This window comes from Zootoca vivipara, chromosome 6 (genome assembly GCF_965207765.1).
Source record: "Zootoca vivipara chromosome 6, rZooViv2.hap1.1, whole genome shotgun sequence".
Lineage (NCBI taxonomy): Eukaryota > Metazoa > Chordata > Lepidosauria > Squamata > Lacertidae > Zootoca > Zootoca vivipara.
This window is the reverse complement of record NC_142589.1, coordinates 78607937-78632815: the sequence shown is the minus strand read 5'-3', so window position 1 is coordinate 78632815 and position 24879 is coordinate 78607937. Positions and strand designations below refer to the sequence as shown.

General features: G+C 52.0%; 2 protein-coding genes across 9 annotated transcripts in view; one reads left to right on the top strand and one right to left on the bottom strand.

The window, feature by feature from the left end:
- Nucleotides 1–11180, top strand: part of RYR1 (ryanodine receptor 1) — a 159318-nt gene extending 148138 nt beyond the window's left edge. For 7 of the 8 annotated variants that reach the window (XM_060275550.2, XM_060275547.2, XM_060275551.2 and 4 more), the window contains 11 exons: nt 768–1174; nt 2241–2283; nt 2407–2537; nt 2737–2797; nt 2949–3095; nt 3816–3950; nt 5146–5302; nt 5409–5473; nt 7214–7314; nt 8766–8817; nt 9938–11176. In XM_060275550.2, the coding sequence (XP_060131533.2) occupies nt 768–1174; nt 2241–2283; nt 2407–2537; nt 2737–2797; nt 2949–3095; nt 3816–3950; nt 5146–5302; nt 5409–5473; nt 7214–7314; nt 8766–8817; nt 9938–10033 (1395 nt within the window). In that variant the 3' untranslated portion in view covers nt 10034–11176. Of the gene's footprint in view, nt 1–767; nt 1175–2240; nt 2284–2406; nt 2538–2736; nt 2798–2948; nt 3096–3815; nt 3951–5145; nt 5303–5408; nt 5474–7213; nt 7315–8765; nt 8818–9937 lie in introns of all 8 variants that reach the window. The other variant, XM_060275552.2, reaches the window with a different exon arrangement.
- A 757-nt stretch (nt 11181–11937) lies between these two features.
- Nucleotides 11938–24879, bottom strand: part of MAP4K1 (mitogen-activated protein kinase kinase kinase kinase 1) — a 57843-nt gene continuing 44901 nt past the window's right edge. Inside the window, 10 exon segments of the mRNA XM_035118949.3 lie at nt 11938–12306; nt 12848–12903; nt 13997–14067; nt 14532–14615; nt 14710–14778; nt 15275–15349; nt 15352–15448; nt 15738–15841; nt 16894–16952; nt 23645–23750. Coding sequence (XP_034974840.3) covers nt 12234–12306; nt 12848–12903; nt 13997–14067; nt 14532–14615; nt 14710–14778; nt 15275–15349; nt 15352–15448; nt 15738–15841; nt 16894–16952; nt 23645–23750 — 794 coding nt within the window. The 3' untranslated portion in view covers nt 11938–12233.

Sequence of the window (24879 nt, the reverse complement as noted above, 5' to 3'; positions counted from 1 at the left end):
GTAAGTAGGCCTGTAGATCTGCCAAAGGAGAGATGGGGCACCCTGGAGTAGGGATGGTGTCGGGGGAGTGGGGAAGAGGAAAGATTCAAGAGGAGAAGCATGGAATGAAATCTGGCAAGTTAATGCAGGCCAGAGGATGACATATTTTTTTCCACTGTAAGTTTTTTATGCCGTATTTTAAATAGTTACAACCTTCCCCAAGGGTGAATGGTGCATAATAAATTTTAGTAGCCACCACAATGGTAACAAAGCATCCTGGGAGCCAAAACAACTGGGCCCACTTGTGGGAGGGCAAATGGTTGGAGCCAAGAACTCTTGCCAGGGTAGGGACCCTCAGACCTGCAGGGCAAATGTGCCCCCCACAGGCCTCTCTCTCTCTGGCCCTTGGCACATTCCCCATCCCACACCCCTCTCTGGTCCTGCTTTGCACCCCAAGTGCTTCCCCCCTGGCTGGAACGTGTCCTTGGACTCAGCTTGTGCCTCTCGCTTGCCTGGGTGGCAGAGAGGGGCATTTGACAATGTGTGCAGAAACTAGCCTGTTGTATGAAGGCAAAGCTCGCATCCCTTGCTCCACCAACTTTTGCCTCTGACCCCGCCCACCACTGGAAGGTGGACCCAGAAGGGAACGTGACCCTCAGACTGAAGAAAGGTTCCCCAGCCCTGACCCGGTGGCTAAGCTGTAAGACGGAGACTCAGATCTTCCTGGCTCAAGGGTTGCAGCTTTCCATCCCAACCTCCTCCTCCTCCTCCTCTCTTGCCATTCCCAGGTTTCCGACACCCCTCCCGGCGAGGAGGAGTTTGAGGGCTCCGGTTTCGAAGGGGAGCTGGAGGCTGGCTCTGGAGGTGGCTCTGGCTTTGGTGGCGGGGACGATGACGGCGGGGACGGCAACGGGAACGGCAATGGGGATGAGGATGATGAAGACAGCGTGGTCTACTTCTTCCTGGAGGAGAGCACGGGCTACATGCAGCCAGCCTTGCAGTTCCTTTCCATCTTCCACACGCTGGTGGCCTTCCTCTGCATCATCGGCTACAACTGCCTGAAGGTGCCGCTGGTCATCTTCAAGCGCGAGAAGGAGTTGGCGCGGAAGCTGGAGTTTGACGGTCTCTACATCACAGAGCAGCCGGAGGACGACGACATCAAGGGACAGTGGGACCGGCTGGTGCTCAATGCTCCGTGAGTCCATCTGTGGGGAGGGGAGGAGCTAAGCGGTAGCTCCTCCCCCTCTGGGCAACAGCCCACCTCCTAAAGGTTCAGAAAGAGGGGAGAGGGCTTTTCAGAGTGCAGCTGGGCTAAACCCTCCTTGTGGCAATATGGGAAAACCAACTGGCAAGGAGGTTCAGGGCAAGCCAGCACCCCTTGGCATGGTGCATGTGTCCTTCAGCTCAGGTACTGAGGTCCAGCTCCAAGGGCCTCCTGGCAGTTCCCTCCCTGCAAGAAGTGAAGCTACAGGGAACCAGGCAGAGGGCCTTCTCAGTAGTGGCACCTACCCTGTGGAACGCCCTCCCGTCAGACGTCAAGGAAATAAACAACTATCTGGCTTTTAGAAGACATCTGAAGGCAGCCCTGTTTAGGGAAGTGTTTAATGTTTGATGGTTTATTGTGCTTTTAATATTCTGTTGGGAGATTCCCAGAGTGGCTGAGGAAACCCAACCAGATGGGCGGGGTATAAATTTTATTTATTTATTTATTTATTTATTTATTCATTCGCCATCACTATATACAATGGTGGCCAAACAAGTTTGCAGAGGAGAAAAGGGGCCAGGCAAACTCATGGAGGGATATTGCCGGTTGTTGGCTCTTATGCCATGATAGCTAAAAGGAAGCCTCCGTGTTTGGAGAGGCCATGCCCAGGGCACTGTGGATAAGTGCAGGGGCAGGCCAGTCCTTGCACCCATGCTTGAGAGCTTCCTACTTAAGCTGGCCACTCACAGAAACAGAAAGCTGGGCTGAGCAGGCCTTTGATCAGATGCAGTGGGTTGGAAGGCTGAGAGTCTATACTAAACAGATGTGATGCTGATGAGTGAGGAAGAAGGTCCAGGGTTGCCAATTAAACAGTGGGGAAGGGGAGAAGACTGGCTGAGTGAAGAGGATCAGGTGGAAGGGCTTTGGGGGAGAAGTGGGTTTTGCAGAGGGAGGGAGGGAGAGAAACGGCCCTGGCAGGTCGAGGAGCCTTCATCAAGCAGGAGGAACAAATGGCATTCTTAATGGGTTTTGTCCCCCTCTTCTTTCCCCTTGCCAGGTCATTCCCAAGCAACTACTGGGACAAATTCATCAAGAGAAAGGTGAGATTTTCCACCATTGTCTAGGCTAGGGAAACAAAGGCCTCCAGCTCTCCTGATCTAAGGCAGGGGTGGTTAACAAGATGGAGAGCCCATCTTTTCTTAACCACATCCCCCCCCTTCCAGGTGCTAAACAAATACGGTGACATCTATGGGCGGGAAAGAATTGCAGAACTGCTGGGAATAGATCTGGCCAGTCTGGAAATCACAGCGCAGAACGAGAAAAAAACTGAGCCAGACACGTCTTTCATAACATGGTGAGGAGGATGGGCAGAGCTGGCAGTGGGGTGGGTGGGGCAAAGACGAAACTGCTTGGGCCTATGCTTCCTAAGTGTGGGAACAAGAAGTGTGGATGGGCCCTTTGGGGTGCACGTAACAAAACAGAACATATGAATTTACATGTGCACTTGCATAGAGCTTCCTCCTTATCCTCCTCCTCCCTTTCTCTCCTGCTAGGATTACCTCTATTGACATCAAGTACAAGGTCTGGAAATTCGGAGTGATCTTCACTGATAACGTGAGTGAGAAGATGCAGTTAGAGGGCTGGGGGCAGGAGGTTCAACTACTGAACCAACTCATACAGTCGTACCTCGGGTTACGTATGCTTCGGGTTGCGTACTTTTTGAGTTACGAACTCCGTAACCCATCCATTTCTCTCTCCCCTGCAGTCCTTCCTGTACCTCTTCTGGTACATGGTGATGTCCGTTCTCGGCCACTACAACAACTTCTTCTTCGCCTCCCACCTCCTGGACATCGCCATGGGCGTCAAGACCCTAAGGACCATCCTCTCATCCGTCACCCACAACGGCAAACAGGTAGCGGGGCTGTGAAGCGCTCAGATCAAATGGGGGGCACCCTGGCTCATGGTATGCACCCCTCCCACACCTTCGCCTTCCTCACTATCATTTATTTATATACTGGGTAATGCCAAAATTAGGGTTTCAAATCTGGAAAAGCCGGTTACACAACCATTAAGACTGAAAGTCCCCACCCTCCCCACAGCTGCCTAAGTTTTCTCCTCCCCTGAGTCCTTCCCAAGCAATCTGAGACTGCACCCCTTGTGGTCTCTTCCAACTCTATGATTCTATGCACCTGTGTGCCTGCCTTTGCTCCTCGCACTTCATGCCTCTCCTGGTTCTGGGAGACTAGGGGGCGGGGAGAGAAGCAGGAGGGGGAGACTCTCTGGCTTCTTCACCAGCCTGACTCATCTCTGCTTCTTGCCCCTCCCTCCTCTCCAGCCTCTGCTTCTTTCTCTGCTTCTGGACTGCTCTCTGCCACCACCTCTTCCCGCTCACTTAGCCCTGTTACCTCTTCCGCTTCCGACACCTCCTCCCAGTCTGCTCCCTCTTCTCCCTCTGACCACACATCCTTGCCCCACCACCACTCCCCAGGCTCTGAGCCTTCTTCCCTTGGGGGTTCCCCAGCTGGTTCCTCCCACCACTCCTTTGTGTCGAACCAGTATGACATCCGGGGCAGCATTTGCTACATGATAATGGACCTCCTCTTGCACGTGTGACCTCTTCCCCCCCCCCCAGCTGCTAATGACAGTGGGGCTCCTGGCAGTGGTCGTCTACCTCTACACCGTGGTCGCCTTCAACTTTTTCCGCAAGTTCTACAACAAGAGCGAGGACGAAGATGAGCCTGACATGAAATGTGATGACATGATGACGGTAAGACAAGGACAGAGGCCTCCCCGTGCTTTTTTGGCTTTGTTCTCCCCCCCCCCCCCGGGCTTAAATCTGTTTGAAAGCAGTTTTGCTGGTGCGGCAGGCTGCTGATTCAACAGGAGAACCATTTTGACTGTTTTGGACTACAGCTCCCAACAGATGTCACTGACTTTTTCCTAAAGCCGGCGAAATTTGGGAGGGCAGGAATGTGCAGGGAAGCTCAAGCGAAGGGTGTGAAGAGCATCTCGGTGTCCATGCATCTCTTGTTACAACATCAGACTGCCACTGTCCCCAAGTGGGGAGGGGCTAGTTCTAAATGTTTAAGAAACAGATCCTGGGGTTCAAGTCTTTCTGGAAATACCACGCACGGATTGGGAGGGGGGCAGATTCATATAAGATGACTCCTCCATCGGTACTCAGCAGAGAGGAAAATGTATGGTAGTTTTCCAAGTTGCCAGAGTGGTCTGCCCAGCTTCCACCTTGCCAAGGTGACACGGTCAGAAATGATGCCTCTTAGGGAACGTTCTTTCATATGTGTTGGACTTGTAAAAGGGTAAAGGGTATTGGGAAATGATCCACAATGAATTGGTGGGAGGGGAAATGTTTAAAAGTAGTTTCTCACAACAACAACAACAACAACAACAACAACAGAGTCCTTTCTGTTGGAGATAATTCAGACTGAAATCCCCAGGTGTCAAAAAAAGGTTATTTATGTATGCCACTATTGTGGCCCATTTTCTGTTAGCCCCAAAATGGAAAATGAGCAAGGTCCCAACCAAAGAAGTGTGGCAGCTTGACAGAATATACGCAGCTTGCAGACTTAACATATAGAATAAGAGAACAAGAAGAACATAGGTTTAGAGAAGATTGGAAAACATTTATTGAATATATGGGAAATAACAGTGTACAACTGAAAACGCTGGCAGTGTTAAGATAAATTCAACCATGTGAATAAGTTATGATGGATGTAATAATGGAGTGCTGAATGATATAGTTTCTGTAAAATATGCAGGGATTTATGGTATGTAAAATGAACCATGGAAAGAGAAGAAGGGTGTTTTAAGGATGTTTAAATGAGTACTTTAAATTGCAAAACAGAAAATTTTATAAAATATATGTGAAAGAAATGATGCCGAAGAAGCCTTGTGTATGCAACGCCCCCTGAGCCTCTCCCTCCCTTTCCTCCTCTCCTCCACAGTGTTACCTGTTTCACATGTATGTCGGGGTGCGTGCTGGCGGGGGCATCGGTGACGAGATTGAGGACCCGGCAGGTGACGAGTACGAGCTTTACCGCGTCATCTTCGACATCACTTTCTTCTTCTTTGTCATTGTCATCCTGCTGGCCATCATCCAAGGTAGGTCCCGTGCGGGTCATGGTTATTATGTCCCATGGGGGGGGCAGTGTCTGTGCCAGGGCTCCTGAACTCTGTCTTCCAACCTTTCTGACCTCCTGTCCACCAGGTTTAATCATTGATGCCTTTGGGGAGCTGAGAGACCAGCAGGAGCAAGTGAAAGAAGACATGGAGGTAAGCTAGCTCAGGCCTCCTTCTTCCTCGCCTCCATTCCCAGCCATAGGAGGGTGGGGGCAAGCCAGTGGCATCAATCAGAAAGTTATCACAGACAAGGTTGTCTGTCGGGGAGGCTTCCTGGCCCATGACCAGGTATTTTGTGGGGAGGGACTGGGGAATCCACGCAAAACAGCCATGACATAAATATACATAAGTATATAAACTGCATATATCTCCAAAAGTAAAATGCCTTTTCTTTTTTAGCAAAAGGTGAAAAGGAGGGGCATGAGGCATCCCCTGGGAGGGAACACAGACATAGTCAACTCTGGGGACTCCTGATAATCTTCACAGTGCAGGAGGGAGGGATTTGATACATGGAAACATAGGACAGCTGGTTAGAGCAGGGGTCAGCAAACTTTTTCAGCAGGGGGCCGGTCCACTGTCCCTCAGACCTTGTGGGGGGCCAGACTGTATTGGGGGGGTGAACGAACTGCTATGCCACACAAATAACCCAGAGATGCATTTTGAATAAAAGCAACATTCTACAGTGGAACCTCGGTTTATGAACACCTCGGTTTATGAATTTTCGGTTTATGAACACCGCGGACCCATCTGGAACGGATTAATTCACTTTCCATTACTTTTAATGGGAAAGTTCGCTTCAGTTTATGAACGCTTCAGTTTATGAACAGACTTCCCGAACCAATTACACCCATGTTTCAGTTTATGAACGCTTCAGTTTAAGTACTTCGTGGACCCGTCTGGAACGGATTAATCCACTTTCCATTACTTTCAATGGAAAAGTTCGCTTCAGTTTATGAACGGTTACTCCACGGACCGTCTGGAACGGATTAATCCACTTTCCATTACTTTCAATGGGAAAGTTCGCTTCAGTTTATGAACGCTTCAGTTTATGAACAGACTTCCGGAACCAATTGTGTTCATAAACCGAGGTACCACTGTATTCATGTAAAAACACCAGGCAGGCCCCACAAATAACCCAGAGATGCATTTTAAATAAAAGAACACATTCTACTCATGTGCCCATGTGAAAACACGCTGACCGTCCGCGGGCCGGATTTAGAAGGCAATTGGGCTGGATCCGGTCCCCGGGCCTTAGTTTGCCTACCCATGGGTTAGAGCAGGGATATCCAACAGGTGGATCGCGATTTACGATCCACCTGTGGACGGAGCTTCCTCTGTGCTGAGTGACTTTACCCCTTTGTCCCTTGCCTTTGTAAAAAAAAAAGTGGCTTTTCTTCTCCCTAAAAAAGCTCAACAACTTTGAGCTGAACCCCAAAAAAACTGGGGGTAGATTACTGCCAGTTTTTAATTCTGAAATTAGATTGCAGTCTCTTGAGAGTTGGCCACCCCGGGTTAGAGCATGGTGCTGATAGAACCAAGGTCACAGGTTTGATCCCCGTAAGGGACAGTTGCACATTCCTGGATTGCAGGGTGTTGGGCTAGAGCAGGCATCCCCAAACTGCGGCCCTCCAGATGTTTTGGCCTACAACTCCCATGATCCCTAGCTAAAAGGACCAGTGGTCAGGGATGATGGGAATTGTAGTCCAAAACATCTGGAGGGCCAAAGTTTGGGGATGCCTGGGCTAGAGGATCCTCAGGCTCCCTTCCATCTCTCGGATTCTGTGATTCTATGGCTGCAGTTGGGGTTGGGGTTGGCTTAACCCATTGTGGAGAGACAGGACCCTAGCTCCCTCTTTTCCCTGTCTTCTCACACTGTTGCTTCCATCCTGGCAGACCAAATGTTTCATCTGTGGAATTGGCAGTGACTATTTTGACACGACGCCGCACGGCTTTGAGACCCACACGCTGGAGGAGCACAACTTGGCAAATTACATGTGAGCAGCTGGCTGGGGAAGCGGGGATTCCAACCAAACTGGAAGTGGGAGGGGAAATTCTCGTCAATGTTCACTGATTCATCCCATGTCCAGAACAGACATTGAGCTAGTTGTTGTTGCTCATGATCCACAAACATTGTACAATCGGTTGCATTTCCCATGCCCTGTTTACATTGAGTATCCTACGCATTGTAATTAATGGGGTAGAATAACTGTGAAGAAACTATAAATCCCTGTGGACCCAAGTGTGAGTGAACAACTAAAAGAAATGGCTGGGGGCCTGGATTAAAAATGCAGGGAGCCCCAGGAGCAGAGTATTAAACTCACAAATATAAGCAGCACAGAGAAGTGGTAGGAATGTAAGTTGTTAGACCTTTCTTATCCCATTTACAACACTCCCCTCTTTCTATCCCTTTCACATGGAACAGACCACATACTGCTAAGTAAGTTTTAAATGCTTTACTTACAGATTCATAGGTCTGATACATGCATCATTCCATGCAGCTGCAAGGAGAAACACAGGCAGAATATTCTTGGGTAGCAAGCTCACATACATCCTTCTCAGTGGATTACATAATGCAGAGAGAGAGAAAGGAAGTAGAAAGGCTTCACTTCCTCCCTCTCTGGAGGTGAAGGGACGTGACCTAGCTGATTCTATCTAGCGATACAGTTCTATGGTCCTTTACCCCTTTGTGCACAAACTAGCAGTTATGGATAGCTATCTTCCACAGTTACAACCCAATATATTATTTCCGTTACACAAATTACCTAATTTCACCATAGCAGACCACAAGATAAATAACATTTTTGGCAGAAGATAAACTGCGGTGGACATTTTGCTACAGCTGACAAGCACAGGGTGCAATGGAGAATGAAGCCTTCTTAACTCCCTAGTCAGATACAGAGGACCCTCCAAGCTCAGCAGCTAGAGTTCTGGTTCTCCTTGACAGGCATACTGTAATGTGATAAGGCTGGGGGCTGTTGTAAAGGGCAAATTCACACATGCAGATGTGTCTCATGGAATGCCACACACACACACACACACACACACGAGAGAGAGAGAGAGAGAGAGAGAGAGAGTGTACTGACAAATTATCTCTCCCCCCGCCCCAACATCCCATTCTCTGTGCTGGTCAAGAAAAGTCTTGCATGCAGACAGCAACCCTTATCAGCCACGAAGCAGCCTCTCCAGAAACGCTTCCCATTCCCCGGGTGCTGCAGCTGCAAGCGTGGCGAAGGGGCTGCTGATCTCTTCGCTGGGAGCCAAGATTTCCTCAACCTGCATTCCTGGCACAGAAGGAGAGAGAGATTGGGAGGGGGGGCTCTTTTCCTAGCACAGGGCCTGCCTCTTCCCCAAAGCAATGGACTAAAGGCAGCCTTTCTCCATGAATGAAGACCACTTGTAGCCCAGCCTCTGACTTCATTGCTTTCTGCTTCTCTTCCCTCTACAGGTTCTTCCTCATGTATCTCATCAACAAGGATGAAACGGAGCACACAGGCCAGGTGAGGGGGATGCCCTAATCTTACCAGAAGTGGAGGTAGGGGAGAAGTGACAGGCACTTGTCACTTTAAGGAAGGGTTGGTGGGGGAACCCAGGCCCTCTCTGTCTGGCCCTCAGGACCCTATTTGGACCCCAAGTGTTTCTGCCTTGCTGGACTGTGTCCTTGAACTCTGACCATGCCGCAGAGAACAGGGAGGAGTGTGAGCGTGTGTAGAAAACCGTTGTGTATGAGAGACAGAGTTTTACATTTGTCCCTCTGCTCACTTTTGCCCTTGGCCCCACCCACTGTTGGCATGTGGCCTTCAGAAAGTTGCCCAGAAGGGAATGCGGCCCTCTCTGCAGTTCTGGGCCAGTGTGTGCTACGCCCACTCACCCAAACACCTCCTGATTCATTCCTTAAGGCAGCTCAGTTCCCTGTTCCAGAGGCAAAAGGTTTGGGATGGAGAACTGGTCATCTTGGAGGCAAGATGTGGGGAAAGGGGGCAGAGTCTTGCCTCCACCTAGTCACATGTCAGGGGCAGCACCAAAAAACTATAAAAGCAGCTGCAGTCGGGCATGTTGAATTTTTCAGCTTTTCACATTCCAAAACCAAGGGGTTCTAAAAAGCTGTGACATGGCTTGGAAATTCAAAAGATAAATTTGGTTAAATTAATATAATTTACTTTTGCATGGTAGGTTAAATGTGTGTGAAATTGCGCTGAAATCATTAAAAAATGATTGCCAAGTACTTGCATATTATTATTATTATATTTAGCATTACCTGACATTTTCAGAAGGTAAAATTAAAATTCTTTGGTTTTTCCGAAACCATTTTATGTGATGCTTTTCAAACATAAGACTTTCCAACCGAAAAATGGTCCAATCACAAAAATAACGGCAGGTTTGAATTCCTCACACCCAGAAACATATTTTTAAGACCTGAATAAATTTGCAAAAAAATGGAAGTTTCACATCCTAAACCGCCCTACCACTGCAGGCCACATGCATCTGAAAACGTCTTTCAAAACAGGAGTGGGAGGTGGGCAATAGCCCTCCTCCCCATTGGTTTTTGGCCGTTACCCCAGCAGGGTTGCTGCCCTTTCTCTTAGTCCATCTCAGTGGCCTCTTCCTCTCCTCCCACAGGAGTCCTACGTCTGGAAGATGTACCAGGAACGGAGCTGGGACTTCTTCCCGGCTGGCGACTGCTTCCGCAAGCAATATGAAGACCAGCTTGGCTAAAGGCCTCTTTCCACGGCCTGTGCCCCAGAGGAGGCATTTGCTGTGGGCCCACCCGCCTTCCCTCACCCTCTTCCCCCTTGCCTGTGGTGAGGGGGAGGGAGGCAGCAGCGATGGTGCCGCAGAGTGGGGGGGGGCAGTGGCACACCTGATCTGACCTTTTTCCTTTTCCAAAAGTGTTGTGCAGGGGCTGCCCTGCCCGCCCGCCCGGCCACCACCTTTATATCCCCCTCCTCCCCAACCCCACCTTCCGCAGCCAGGCCTGGCTCTCTCAATACCCGGGCCGTAGCGGCGAGTATTCCTGCCCTTTGGAGAAAGAAAGCAATCCGCTGGCTCAGGGCTGCGTGTGCCGGCTTGCACCCGGGGGTCGTGAACAGTTTCACACCCGGCCAGTAACTCTTCCCACCCATTTCCCATCCTGTGGGGGTGTCCATGCAATACTTCCCTTCTAGGGTCAAAGGGCTCCCCCACTTTCAAGTGCCTTTTATGGACTCTTTCCCCAAGCAACAGGAGAGGGCCTTTTGGCCGGGGGGGGGGGGAGAGCCAAATGCTATTTTAGATTAACGAGGAGGAGGAGGAGGTTATTTTGTTGCTGTCTGTCAGTTGTCTAGCAATCAGGCGGGGGAGCTGCAAGCTTGTGAGTGCAGGAGGAAGGAAGGGAGGTGTCGGCACCCTGGTCCAGGTTCCCAAACATGGGAGATGGTTGGGGTTGGGATTGCCAGCAACGCAGTCCCCTCCTGCTTCAGTGCCCCTTGCTGTGTTGCCCTCCCCTTAAATCTGTGTCTCATTTGTGGGACTCGTGCTATTTATGGTTTGTGTGGTGGTGGGCTCCTCTGTGCCAATGGAGCTGGGGGAGGCACCCTTAGAAACTCTACCCCAGTGTGTGTGTGTTGTGTGGGCATGGAGGGGAGCCGGGGGGGGCACCAGGGTTTGATTGTGCATGGCACTCCTCTCCTGAAAGCGGTGGCCCCTTTCCCCTCCTGCCTGGATCCATCCCGTTACACTCCATGTCTACTGCCAGTGCCAAAACAAGCCAGGCCTGTTACTGGGAGGGGGGGTGCCTAGGAGTACAGGCCACTCTGTCTCCCCCCCTCCCCTCACCAGGCCAGTTTGGTTCCCTGCCAATAAAACCATAGATTGCTGCAACTGGCCAACGAGTGCGTGTCTTCCTTGCGTGCAGCCAATGAAATGCCTTTCCAACAACATCCATATACACCTGGTTTCTAACACCTGGGTTGCCAGGTCAGGAGCATCTCACACCGAGATCTAAGGGATAGCCCCTGATGATGCCATGGGGTGGGGGGTGGCCCTGGAGATAGAGGTGAATTCGGAGAGGGAAGTGGAGGAGGAAAGACACCCCCACCCCGAGGGTCTATGCTATAATTTGCAGCCAGCTCCTGCCGGTCTGACTCTTGCAACTGCACACACAGTCTTCTTAATTATTACGTTATTATTATTGGCACTCTCACCAACCTGGAGAGTCAAGTCCTCCGCCTGGAGAGGGTTAGGCAAACCTGGAGACGTCAGGTCAGACCTGGAGGTCTGGCAACCCCAGGACAGACTGCCACAAACACGCATGTAACCCCTCCCTGTCTTTCTGAGCTGCACAAGGCTTCCTGCTTCTCACTTCCCAATTGGCATTCCCAGTTCCTGATCTGTTTCAGAGGTGCAGCCTGAATCGGCCCTTGAAGGGCACCACCTGTCACCGATCAGCCCGACTCACAGCCCATCCACTGGAGACTCCTTGCACTGGCCCTCCCAGCCCCCTCACCCACCCTCAAACGAAGGGCCTCCCGACATGGTTGGCTCATATTTCATGATACTCTGGGGCTTCCAAGTTGTTTTCCTTGCTCTGTGCTGGCTCCGAGGAAAGCAAAAACCAAACACTTATTTAAATTTTTACTTTTTTACTGGCGTGGCGTGATACGTAAAAGGAAGACCCATGAAACCAGGAGGTTGGTGTGTCGCTCTGTGCCTGTTGGGAAGGGGGCCACAAGGCAGGCCCAGTGGCCCTGAACGACACAACGCTAAGCGGCCCTTGAGGACCAGTGCTGAGGCAGGCTGGCTACTCACCCACTCACCCCCCCCCATCTCCTCCTTTAAGGCTCTCCATGCCTGCAAGGGTTGGAGACAGGGAGAGGGTGGCAGGGGGCATTTTGGCACACATGCTCCACTTCTAGGCGGCGGGGGGGGGGGGTGAGTGTCATTCTGGCACATAGAGGTTGCTGGTTGCTGAGTTCGGATTGTCCACAGGCCGTGTCTCTAACACGACGGTGCTGTCAGAGGGTGGAAAAAGAAAACATTAGCAGGGCACAGGTGAGTGGCTGCTTGGGATGGTGGTCTTTTTGAGGGGGCAGGAGGCTTCTGCCGTCACATGGGGCTGCAGACTGAGACTCCTTGCGTGAGCCCGCCCAAGATCGTGGGGTACACCCTCCCAGATGGGCTGGCGCAGCTGCTCAGGGAGCCCAGTAAGTCTTGAAGGTTTTCTGAATCAGGGCAGACCTGGCTAAAGAGTCCAGAATACCCATGGCACAGAATAAAAACTGGGGGTGCTCAGATTCAATGGACTCCCTACCCCAGCCCACAACACAAATAAAGCACGGGTGTAAAAAAATGTGACAGCCCCAACAAAGGTGCAATACTCCCAACCACAAAACAAGCCATATTTTTTAATAAAAAATGAAATACAACTGGAAGGGGCACGGGGGCTTTGATGGGGGCCAAGCAGGGTATCAAAATGTGCCAAGATGCCCAGAGATACATTGGGGTCCCAAACATGTCTGCTGTATACAGATAAAATTGAATCCTGAAACCTACCTGGAGGTTCCTATTGAACGGAAAGTCCACCGGTGATCCTGTACCTCCTGTTGTAACTGAGAAGTAGTGAGGTTGTGTCAGGATTTATTATTATTATTATTATTATTATTATTATTATTATTATTATTATTTAATGTATTTGTTTCCCACCTTTCTCCCAAGCTGGGATTCAAGGTGACGTGCACCATTCAAAAACATCATTGCAAAATTTAAAATGTAATAAAAGAAAAACCAGTTTAAAAACAATAACTAAAATTCATCAGAACACATTTAGAACCAGCAATTAAAATCTAGTGTGCCCTGACGGCAGCCCAGTGGTCGGCATTCTGCTCCTTGGTTTTCCAAAGGCCTGTATGAGCAGAAAGGTCTCAGCCTGCCAGCAGAAAGATAACAAAGGGAGCCAGTCTAAGTTCGCTTGGGAAGCAGCAACCAGCCCCCAACCCCTTTAGCCTCGTGCCAAGAATCTTATACAGGGGTCAGCAACCTTTTTCAGCCGTGGGCCGGTTCACCATCCCTCAGACCATGTGGTGGGCCGGACTATATTTTGAAAAAAATAATGAACGAATTCCTATGCCCCACAAATAACCCAGAGATGCATTTTAAATAAAAGCACACATTCTACTCATGTAAAAACACGCTGATTCCCGGACCATCTGCAGGCTGGATTTAGAAGGCGATTGGGCCGTATCTGGCCCCTGGGCCTTAGGTTGCCCACCCCTGATCTTATACCTCTGGGATCAAGTGTAGGGGAACGGGGGCACACCCTGGATGCAGATAGGAGGACTATTCTGCTGCAACAAGCAGGGTAAAGGGGCTGGGAGAAACGGGAAGAGCAGCTACTGAGCTGGAAACTGTTCTGCAAGCATACCCTGCAAGATTGGCAGTTGCTTGATTTACTCCCATTTCTGCAGAAAAGAAAAGAAAAATGTAGAGGGAGCGACAACAGGGGAGGGCAGAAGATGGAGGATTCCAGAAAGAGGAAATAAGAACCCACTTAGCACCTTGGGCTGACAGAACGTCCACAAGAAAACAGGGGAAGAAGGGGTTTGAGATTGGGAAATGAGGAATTCTCCCTCCCTCTGGCCTTTGGCATGGTCTCCCAAGAAGCCCTGCTCTGACACAATGCTGGAAGGAGGGCTCCCTCTGTACCTGTCCTGATCCAAAGGGCCACATCTGCACACCATGGCGCCAAAAGGCGTGCACGCAGTTCCGCACCAGCGCTGTGAAGAGAAAGACGCAAAAGGGAATTCAGAGTCTGCTGCAGTCGCCTTCCCCAATTTCACTGGGCTTGGAGATGCAGCTTTCTCTGGAGTCAGGAGGAAATCCTTCCAAAGTGGTACTAACATCCTCTAGCTAAAAGGGCCCCCCAAATCTTAACCTAGTGCAATATCTTGCACAGCGATCAAGCCACCGTGCGGCCCAGAGCACACACCACCCCAAACAGAGAGCAGAAATGAAGGGGCAGCAGGTTGGGAGGAAATAAATCGTGCAGCCCTCCAGTTAACAGCTGCCACCAAGACGCTCTGGAGAACCAAAGCTGTTGGTTATCAGGACCCCGAAACGCAACTTTCACTGGGACCCACTCAGAAACAACTTGGAAGAGAAGGAGAGGAGAACACAGGCTCCAGGTGTAGCAAAACAAGCGGGGAGGGGGGGCTGGAGAAGGCAGGCGGAAGGGACCCACCGACTGACTCCACCGCCACGTCAAAGGCGAGTTCTGGGGGGCACGGAAGCAGCGCGCCTTCGAGGTTGACAAACCGGACGCTCCCTGGGGAAACAAAGCAGATCGTTTTGGTGCCTGCAAGAAAGCACAAAGGTGACACACTGTCGACCCACCAACTGCCTCCTCTCTCTGTACTTACTATTCATCAGAACCATCACTGTCTTGCTGTCCAGCTGCGTCACCTGGACCGGGCCAGTACACAAAGGTTCTGTTGAGAAATGTGTTTATAACAAAAATATATAGGGCATTTTGAGTTTGGTGTTCATTTCTACCTCCTCTAAATCATCAGGTGCTAAGGTTTCCCCCTGTTTCAAGGCAGCCAGACCTGCTCTTGCTTGGTCAGCAAGGCACACACCCCACTCCCAGTTCTTGTTCTCTGGGCATGGGCAAAGCCAGAGGGGGGGCAGATCCACCCCCCTAGATCCACAAATATTATTGAAAAGCATTGAAAATACTCAATTATCTGGGGTTCCACACCCCACCCACTCTGCCCAGCAAAAGCCTGCCTCCTGCAATTTCCTATTTACAGGGTATTTCCCCCCAGATTTCCCAAGGAAAGCTCCACAACTTTGACTGCCCACCCCGCCCCCAACAAAAATCCTGGCTACACCCATGCTGGATTAGAATACAGCCCCTCCAGCTCTGGATCTCCCCGCAGCCTGATGCTTTTGCGAACACACACACACACTTCCAAGTGCTCTTACCGCTGCCATCATCGATGAACCAGGAAGTGAGGGAATTGAGGTTGATGATCTGGAACTGGACTGCCTGTCCTGGGGGCCCTTGGCCACCCCAATACAGACCACCGGGTACTCCTCATTAGGGGACATCAGCATCTCAAAGACCGGAAGTGGCGAGGGCAGCGGGAAGTCGAAATACTGGCAAAGGAAGGGAAGGGTACTTGGACAAGCCTGCAGAAGTAGCCCTGCATGAAGAGTGCCATTGTAGAAGCCAAAATAACATGCCCTCCACCATCCTGCTGATCATAATCAGGACACTTGGTTTTTGGTCCCAAGCTCTCGTAGGAGGCAGCTGATTCGCATGAGAGCTCAAGACCAAAAGAACAGGACATTCTGGGATCCAGTTAGATGCTGGCATGGCTTCTGCCGGTGCCATAAAGCATCCACAGTGCCTTCTCTTCCTTCTCGCAGAGGCAAAGGCCCTTACCTTGACTAGCATGAACTTCTGCATGGGCTCATACCATTGCAACAGCACCACACCTGCCTCCAGCGCCCCACAGAGGTAGTAGCAGCCGGTCTGTGCGTTCCTGGCTGCAAGAAAAGAGGAACAGGCTGTCTGGGATTGGTGGGAAGCAGAGGAATAGTGGGAGGAACCAGCTGAGGAACCCCCAAGTGAAGAAGGCTCAGTGCCAGGGGGTGACAATGAGTGGTCAGAGGGAGAAGACTGGGAGGAGGAAGTGTTGGAAGCTGAAGACGGGACTTAGTGGGCTTAGCGGGCAGGGAGAGTGTGTGGGCTTAGTAGGCAGGGAGAGTCTGTGGCAGAGAGGAGTTCAGAATCGGAGGCAGAAGATGAAGTGGGGAGGAGGGAGGCCGAGAAGCAGAGATGAGTCAGGCTGGTGAAGAGTCACGGGTGTCTCCCTGTCCTGCTGTGCCAAGCTCCCCTCCCCGCCTGTCTCCCAGAACCATGAAAGGCCTAAAAAGGGCAGAGGATAGGTTGGCTGCATTTAGGCACGTAGTAGTAGTAGTAGTTTGGATTTGATATCCCGCTTTATCACTACCCTAAGGAGTCTCAAAGTGGCTAACATTCTCCTTTCCCTTCCTCCCCCACAACAAACACTCTGTGAGGTGAGGCCAAGAGACTTCAGAGAAGTGTGACTAGCCCAAGGTCACCCAGCAGCTGCATGTGGAGGAGCGGGGAAGCGAAGCCAGTTCACCAGATTACGAGTCCACTGCCCTTAACTACTACACCACACTGGAAAGAAGGGGGCTTAGACGGCTGTGGGGAGGCAGGGGCTTTCAGTCTCGGCAACTGATTTTCATGGAGCAAGTCCACCAGGCATGAGCAGCTCTCCTTGTTAGGCCTGACACTCAAACAAGTCCGTGGAGATCATGTTTTTGCTAATAAAGAATTAGCTCCAACTTGGAACTGTGTGATTACTGACCAGCATACTCAACAACTTGGACCCCTGCCCACCAACCAATTTTGTGTCTGGATTTTTCACTCTCTACCTCCAAGCTTATTCTGGATTCGGTCGAAATTCCCATAGGTGTGAGCACAGACAATGAACCTGACCATGAAGGGTTGGGATGTGAGAATGGGATCACTGCTTCCCCCTGCAGGTCAGGTCTGGAATGGCACTCACCTGTGCAACATCTTTGGCACCCCTTTGTATCTGGGATCTTGGTGGAGACGATGTTTTTCCTGAGGAAGGAGGAAAGAAGGATTGATGGTCGGCTGGCCATGATGGGCAGATGTGGGAAGTGGCAAATGGTGAGCCAGAGATGACAACAGGCTTGTTGTATTTTTAGGGTTAGCTGCAAACTCTGACCCTGCCAGGGCTCAGTAGGAGGTACAATGCGAGACGGTATACATCTCCCCTTCCTCTTGCCTGTAGCGCAGCCAGTTTTAGACCATAAGTTTCACGAGGGCAAGGACCCATCTATGCTGCTTATGACCTTCTCTACACTGCCATATTACAATTGCCATGCAATTGGTATCATTACCAAGCCACCGTTAAAGGCACAGCTGCAGGGGCTGGCTGAAAATCTGGATACCACCGCCTGAGAGCTCACTACAGAGAAAGCGTGGGGGAATCCACTGCTAATGCACAAATTAATGCGTTGAGAACATGCTGCAGAATACACCTGAATTTTCTGTTGGACATAAGCAACCTTGTAAGCCTCCCGCCAGCAGAGGGCAGCGTTGAGATGAACAGATAGGGGAAACGCACTTTGTGGTTTCCTGCTAAACCCCTCCAAGCTCTGCACATTCCCCTCTCTCTCATTCTCTCCTGCATGGCGCAACCATGCACCCACCATGTAGGTTTAGAATCCAAAGCCATCCATATAATAATATTAATGTTATGTACTGAGCTGAATCCTAGAACAATAGGATTCAGAATCAGCGGGAGCTACCCAATCCAACTCCAGGTGGAAGTGAATCCGCAACCTGATTGGCCTGCTGGAGCAGCCAATCAGGCGGCTGGCAGAAGTGAATCTGCTACCTGATTGGCCTGTAGGAGCAGCCAATCAGGCTGCAGGCAGAAGTCAATCCACAATATAATTGGCCCACAGGTGTAGCCCTGAAGTAGCCAATCATGCAAGGCCCATTGTGTAAATAATGTATATAAGCAGATGGTTTTGGGAAAAGAGCCATTCGTCTTCTCTTCTTCTCCTTGATGAATATGAGCTGAATAAAGAGCATGAAATTCACTCTCGACTCCGAGTATATTTCACTGGCGACGAGGATGGGATCCTGCTGAGCTGACCGCCACCACGCACTGCACCGCAGCACCGCCACCTGCTGCACCGCTGCATCGCACCGTGCATCCAGGCTTCAGCTCCAGGACCCAAGGAACCCAGAATGGCAACCGACAGCAGCTTCTTGCCATTCAAACCAGCATCAGGAGACTGGGAAGGGTACGCCGCCCGTTTCAACTTCCTCCTGCAAGCGAAAGAAGTCACCAACGATGCCATGAAGAGGGCGACATTCTTCAGCGTCTGTGGAGAGGAGACGTTTGAAATCGCCCGGGCTCTCCTTGCACCTAGAGATATCGCTACCGTCTCTTACAAAACAATAATGGAACGGCTGAAGGAGCACTTTTCACCACAGCCCTCGGTGGTAGCTTGCCGAAATGCCTTCTACGCAAAGCGGCAAGCCCCGGGGGAAACCATAACTGGGTTTGTGACCTCCCTCCGCCAAGCCGCCCGGTTATGCAACTTCTCAGAGTTGGAGAACATGCTTCGTGACCGCCTCGTCGGTGGCCTGAGGGACGAGATGTTGCAACGACGCCTCTACGCCAAAAAAGACCTCACGTTCCAGATTGCTCTGGAGGAAGCCCTGGCAACCGAAGCCGCCGAGAGGTCAACGCAAGAGGCACGACCGGCCCCGCCATCCCAACCGAGGGTCTACCACGAAGACCTCACTGATGAATCCGAATCTGACAGGGAGGAAGTACACCGAGTACAGCGGCGCACTCAAGCAGCACACACACCACAGCAGCCTCGACGAGAAGGAGGGAACTGTGCAAGCTGCGGGGAGAACCACGAGAGGAGGACCTGTCGTTTCCGCAACGCAGAGTGCAGGCAGTGCAGAAAATTGGGACACATCGCCCGGGTGTGTCGGGCTCGACTCACCCGTCGACAAGCATCAGATGACCGACCCAGGAGCCCCAGGTCACACGGCACCATGCACCAAGGCAACTCGACGGAGATCACGGACTACCAGGTATTCCAGTTGCCCCATCCCAGCACAGAGAAAATTTATATAGAGGTACAGATAGAGGGAGCCCCATGCCGCATGGAGCTGGACACGGGTTCAACTCTATCCATAATCTCGGCCCGAACATTAAGGGAACTGTGCCCTAATGGGGGTCCCAAACTAAGGCCGGCCCCATTCACCCTCCGGGACTTCCAGAAACGTAAGGTCCCTACAATGGGGGTGGGGACCTTCAGGGTGCAATATCGAGGGCGAAAGCAACAATTGGACTTGCTGGTAGTTAAGGGCCCCTACGTTAGCTTACTGGGACTGGCATGGTTTGGACCTCTGGGGCTAGCCGTTACCGGGGTGAACCGCACTAGCTTACAAGTGGACGTGGACGCCATATGCAAAGAGTTTCCAGGGGTTTTCGATGGGGCATTGGGACGATATACAGGACCCCCCATTGCCCTACAGCTAGACCCCGCTGTACGACCCATCAGGCACAAGGCCCGCCGGGTCCCGTTCGCCCTGAAACCCCGCATAGACGAGGAATTGGACCGGCTCGTGGAGCAAGGAGTGCTGGAGCCGGTGCCCAACGCCCCCTGGGAAACTCCAATTGTCACACCCGTCAAGCCTAACGGTTCGGTCCGCATCTGTGCAGACTACAAATGCACCATAAACAAGGCTCTCACGGCCCATGCATACCCAGTGCCAGTGGTCAGCCATGTCCTCGCCACCCTGGCTGGGTCAAAAATCTTTGGCAAACTGGACTTGGCCCAAGCGTATCAACAGTTGCCTGTGGACGAAGCCACAGCAGAGGCTCAGACGATTGTGACGCACAGAGGGGCATTCAGAGTAAAGCGGCTGCAATTTGGCGTTAGAGTGGCACCAGGCATATTCCAGAATCTAATGGATTCTCTCCTTAAAGGGATTCCTGGCGTCACCCCCTTCTTCGATGATGTACTGATCGCCGGGCCCACACCAGAGGAATTTGAGGACCGCCTCCGCTCCGTCCTGCACCGTTTCCAGACGGCGGGCCTCAAGGTGAAGCGGGAAAAGTGTTTACTGGGAGTGCCGCAGGTGGACTTTCTGGGATTTAAGGTGGACGCAGAAGGGGTCCATCCAACCGGTGACAAGGTACGGGCCATTTGTGAGGCCCCAGCGCCCAAGAGCAAGCCCGAACTTCAGTCATTCTTGGGACTATTGAACTTTTACCATGCCTTCCTTCCCCATAAGGCAGCGGTAGCGGAGCCCCTACACAGACTCCTAGATAAAAGGGCCCCTTGGGTGTGGGGCCAGCGACAAAGGGCCGCATTCCAGGCAGTCAAGGACTTGCTCGTCTCGAACTCGGTCTTGGCACACTTCGACGAGAGGCTGCCAGTGGTGCTGGCATGTGACGCCTCTCCCTATGGCATCGGCGCTGTCCTGGGACACCAACTCCCGGATGGAAGAGAGGTGCCGGTGGCATACTTCTCCCAGACGCTTGCTGCAGCCGAACGAAACTACTCACAGATTGACAAGGAGGGTCTGGCAATCGTGAAGGGCGTAAAAAAATTCCATGATTTCTTGTACGGGCGGCCCTTTACCATAGTGACTGACCACAAGCCGTTGCTTGGCCTGTTTGCCCCCGAGAAGCAGACCCCCCAAGTGTTGTCTCCACGTGTCCTCAGGTGGTCAATTTTCCTTGCCGGCTACCAGTATGCACTAATCCACCGCCCTGGGAAGGCGATGGGCCACGCAGACGCACTCAGCAGGCTACCACTACCAGAAACAGGCCCCGACCCAGCGCCTGCGCAAGAGGTTATGACCCTGGAGCTGCTTCCCGACCGACCCATTCAGGCACAAGAAGTTGCGCACCATTCCACAAAAGATAGGGTCATCTCCCGGGTCCTGGACTGGGTGTGGCGAGGATGGCCCAGCAGCAGCCCCGGGCCAGAATTCGCTGGCTACACAAACTGCAAACATGAACTGTCGGCCCACAAGGGGTGCCTGTTATGGGGAAGCAGGGTTGTTGTTCCCCAGCCCCTCCGCAAAAGGGTCCTCACAGCCCTACACGAGACACACCCAGGGGTAGTGAGGATGAAGGCCCTTGCCAGGAGTTATGTGTGGTGGCCGGGGATTGACAGAGAGATAGAGGCCTGGGTCCAACACTGCCAGACCTGCCAAGAATCCCGCCCGGATCCCCCAAGGGCCCCAGTCCAGCCCTGGGAGTCCGCCCGACATCCATGGTCACGCTTGCACGTGGACTTCGCTGGCCCCTTCCAGGGAAAAACATTCTTCATAGTGGTGGATTCCTACACCAAATGGCTGGAGGTCGCACTGGTACCGTCCACTTCTACGGCGGCAGCCATCCGGGTACTACGTAAGCTGTTTGCAACCCACGGGCTCCCTGACACCCTCGTCTCGGACAATGGAACCGCATTCACGTCAGAGGAGTTCCAGACCTTCACAGCGCAGAACGCCATCCGCCACATCCGCTCAGCACCATTCCACCCTGCCACCAATGGCCAAGCGGAGCGCATGGTGCGGACCACCAAGGACAGCCTCCGCCGCATAACACAAGGGGACTGGGAATACCGCCTTGCCGCATTTCTTCTAGCACAGCACAGCACCCCAAGCACAACGACGGGCCGGAGCCCAGCTGAACTACTCATGGGCCGGCGCCTTGCAACTAGACTGGACCGACTTCACCCCGACAGAGCTCAGGATGAGGTAGTGGTGGGGAAAGGCAGGAACCCCCGGACATTTGTGGCCCAGGACCCAGTGTATGCAAAGAATTTTGGGGCAGGCCCAGCATGGGTACCCGCCACAGTCACCAAGGTGACCGGTCCCGTGTCGTACGAGGTACTAACGGAAGGGGGGCAATGTTGGCGCCGCCACTGCGACCAGCTACGGCGACGATTCCCAGGAGGAACCCGGGAGGAGAGCGGGACAAAGGGGTCCCAAGGGGACAGCAGGGCAGTGAGGCCTGTAGAGCGAGAGGGGTGGGCAGGGGAAGCAGAAGCAGTAGGCACAGAGGGGCGCCCCGAGGCTGGAAGGACACCGGAACCAGAGTCACAACCTAGTGGTTCAGTGGCGCCAGACCAGACAGCCCCGGCACAGCCAGCAGCCTCAGAACACGAGCCAGAACCAGAACCCCTGACCAAGGAACACCCCAGGCCACAACGCACACGGAGGCGGCCAGCAGACCTTGGGGACTACGAATGCAACTTTCCGGGCAGGACTGGAACTTAGAGGGGAGGGGTGTTATGTACTGAGCTGAATCCTAGAACAATAGGATTCAGAATCAGCGGGAGCTACCCAATCCAACTCCAGGTGGAAGTGAATCCGCAACCTGATTGGCCTGCTGGAGCAGCCAATCAGGCGGCTGGCAGAAGTGAATCTGCTACCTGATTGGCCTGTAGGAGCAGCCAATCAGGCTGCAGGCAGAAGTCAATCCACAATATAATTGGCCCACAGGTGTAGCCCTGAAGTAGCCAATCATGCAAGGCCCATTGTGTAAATAATGTATATAAGCAGATGGTTTTGGGAAAAGAGCCATTCGTCTTCTCTTCTTCTCCTTGATGAATATGAGCTGAATAAAGAGCATGAAATTCACTCTCGACTCCGAGTATATTTCAATTAATAATAATAATAATAATAATAATAATAATAATAATATGCTTATACCCCGCCCATCTGGCTGGGTTTCCCCAGCCACTCTGAGCGGCTCCCAATCGAATATTAAAAACACAATACAGAATTAAACATTAAAAACTTCCCTAAACAGGGCTGCCTTCAGATGTCTTCTAAAAGTCAGATAGTTGTTTATTTCCTTGACATCTGATGGGAGGGTGTTTCACAGGGTGGATGCCACCACTGAGAAAGCCCTCTGCCTGGTTCCCTGTAACTTCACTTCACGCAGTGAGGGAACTGCCAGAAGGCCCTCAGAGCTGGATCTCAGTGTCCGGGCAGAACGATGGGGGTGGAGACGCTCCTTCAGATATACTGGAGTAAGGCTGTTTAGGGCTTTAAAGGTCAGCACCAACACTTTGAATTGTGCTTGGAAATGTACTGGGAGCCAATGCAGGTTCCAATGTTATATGGTCCCGGCGGTCACTCCCAGTTACCAGTCTAGCTGTCACATTCTGGATTAATTGCAGTTTCTGGGTCACCTTCAAAGGTAGCCCCATGTAGAGCGAGTTGCAGTAGTCCAAGAGGGAGATAACTAGAGCATGCTTCCGGGTCATGTGGCCAGCATGACAATCCGCTTCTGGCAAACCAGAGCATCACACGGAAACGCCGTTTACCTTCCCGCTGTAGTGGTACCATTTATCTACTTGCACTTTGATGTGCTTTCGAACTGCTAGGTGGGCAGGAGCTGGGACCGAGCAACGGGAGCTCACCCCATTGCAGGGATCCGAACCGCCGACCTTCTGAACGGCAAGCCCTAGGCTCTGTGGTTTAACCCACAATGCCACCCGCGCCCCCTGCGCCACCCGCGCCCCCAAATTATATACCCAATTTAATTATTATTTTTTAACCCCAATATACTTCTGCCTGCCGGCACTCTATTGAGATGAAGAGGAGCACTGCCAGAAAAAGAACTTGGCACCCCCATACGGCACTGAGGGAGCCGGAGCAAAAGGAGAACCATTCTCACATGCACTCGCACTCCTACTTGCCCTTGTCCCACAGTTCTTGGCATGGGTTACCTGGGGAGTAGCCGGTGGGGGGAAATGTAGATCCCGGGGCGCTGGTCTCGACGGCTCTGCTCATACAGGCCCGGCAAGTTGTGGGAGAAGAGTTGGGGGGCCTTGCCTGGTTAGAGGGGGAAGGAGGAGGGCAAGGAAAGAAGAAAGGGTCAGTGTCGTTGCTGCTTCAAGCGGGCATAATCCGCCAAGGATGTGGATAGTTATTCCTTTCAGGCCCCACAGATGGTATTCCCAAGAGCAAGCTAACTAGGGGTGGCCTGTCTGCAGCTTTCAGTCCAGGTGGCCCAACAGAGCCTCCAAGCTCAGAGGCAGTGTATCTGAGCAGGAAAGGATTAGAAATCAGGTAAAGGTAAAAGGGACCCCTGTACATTAGGTCCAGTCGCGGATGACTCTGGGGTTGTGGCGCTCATCTCGCTTTATTGGCCGAGGGAGCTGGCGTATAGCTTCCGGGTCATGTGGCCAGCATTACTAAACCGCTTCTGGCGAACCAGAGCAGTGCATGGAAACACCATTTGCCTTCCCGCCAGAGCAGTACTTATTTATCTACTTGCACTTTTGGGGGCGCTTTCGAACTGCTAGGTTGGCAGGAGCTGGGACCGAGCAACAGGAGCTCACCCCATCACGGGGATTCGAACCGCCGATCTTCTGATTGGCAAGCCCTAGGCTCTGTGGTTTAACCCACAGCACCACCCACATCCCTAGAAATCAGGTAAAGGTAAAGGGACCCCTGACCATTAGGTCCAGTCGTGACCGACTCTGGGGTTATGGCGCTCATCTCACGTTATTGGCCAAGGGAGCCGGCGTACAGCTTCTGGGTCATGTGGCCAGCATGACAAAGCCGCTTCTGGCGAACCAGAGCAGCACACGGAAACGCCGTTTACCTTCCCGCTGTAGCGGTACCACGGTACCATTTATCTACTTGCACTTTGACGTGCTTTCGAACTGCTAGGTTGGCAAGAAGAAATCAGGTAGGTGCCCTGAATCATGAAGTTTAGGCAACCGACTGATGATTTATTTATTTTTGTTTTGTTTTAAGACTGCATCCACAGAGGCATCCGTTAGCCATTTGTGAAATGTTTAACTGGGCACCTGCAGGGATGACTTTGTTGTCTTTTGAATTCTTATTCCATGGGTGTTCGCGTGCTTAATTTTTATCCTGTGCACACTGTGTTGGTGGTCTCAGGTTGTAATGCAGTTTTTTTCATTTGCAAAATAAGCAAATAAATAAAAAACGA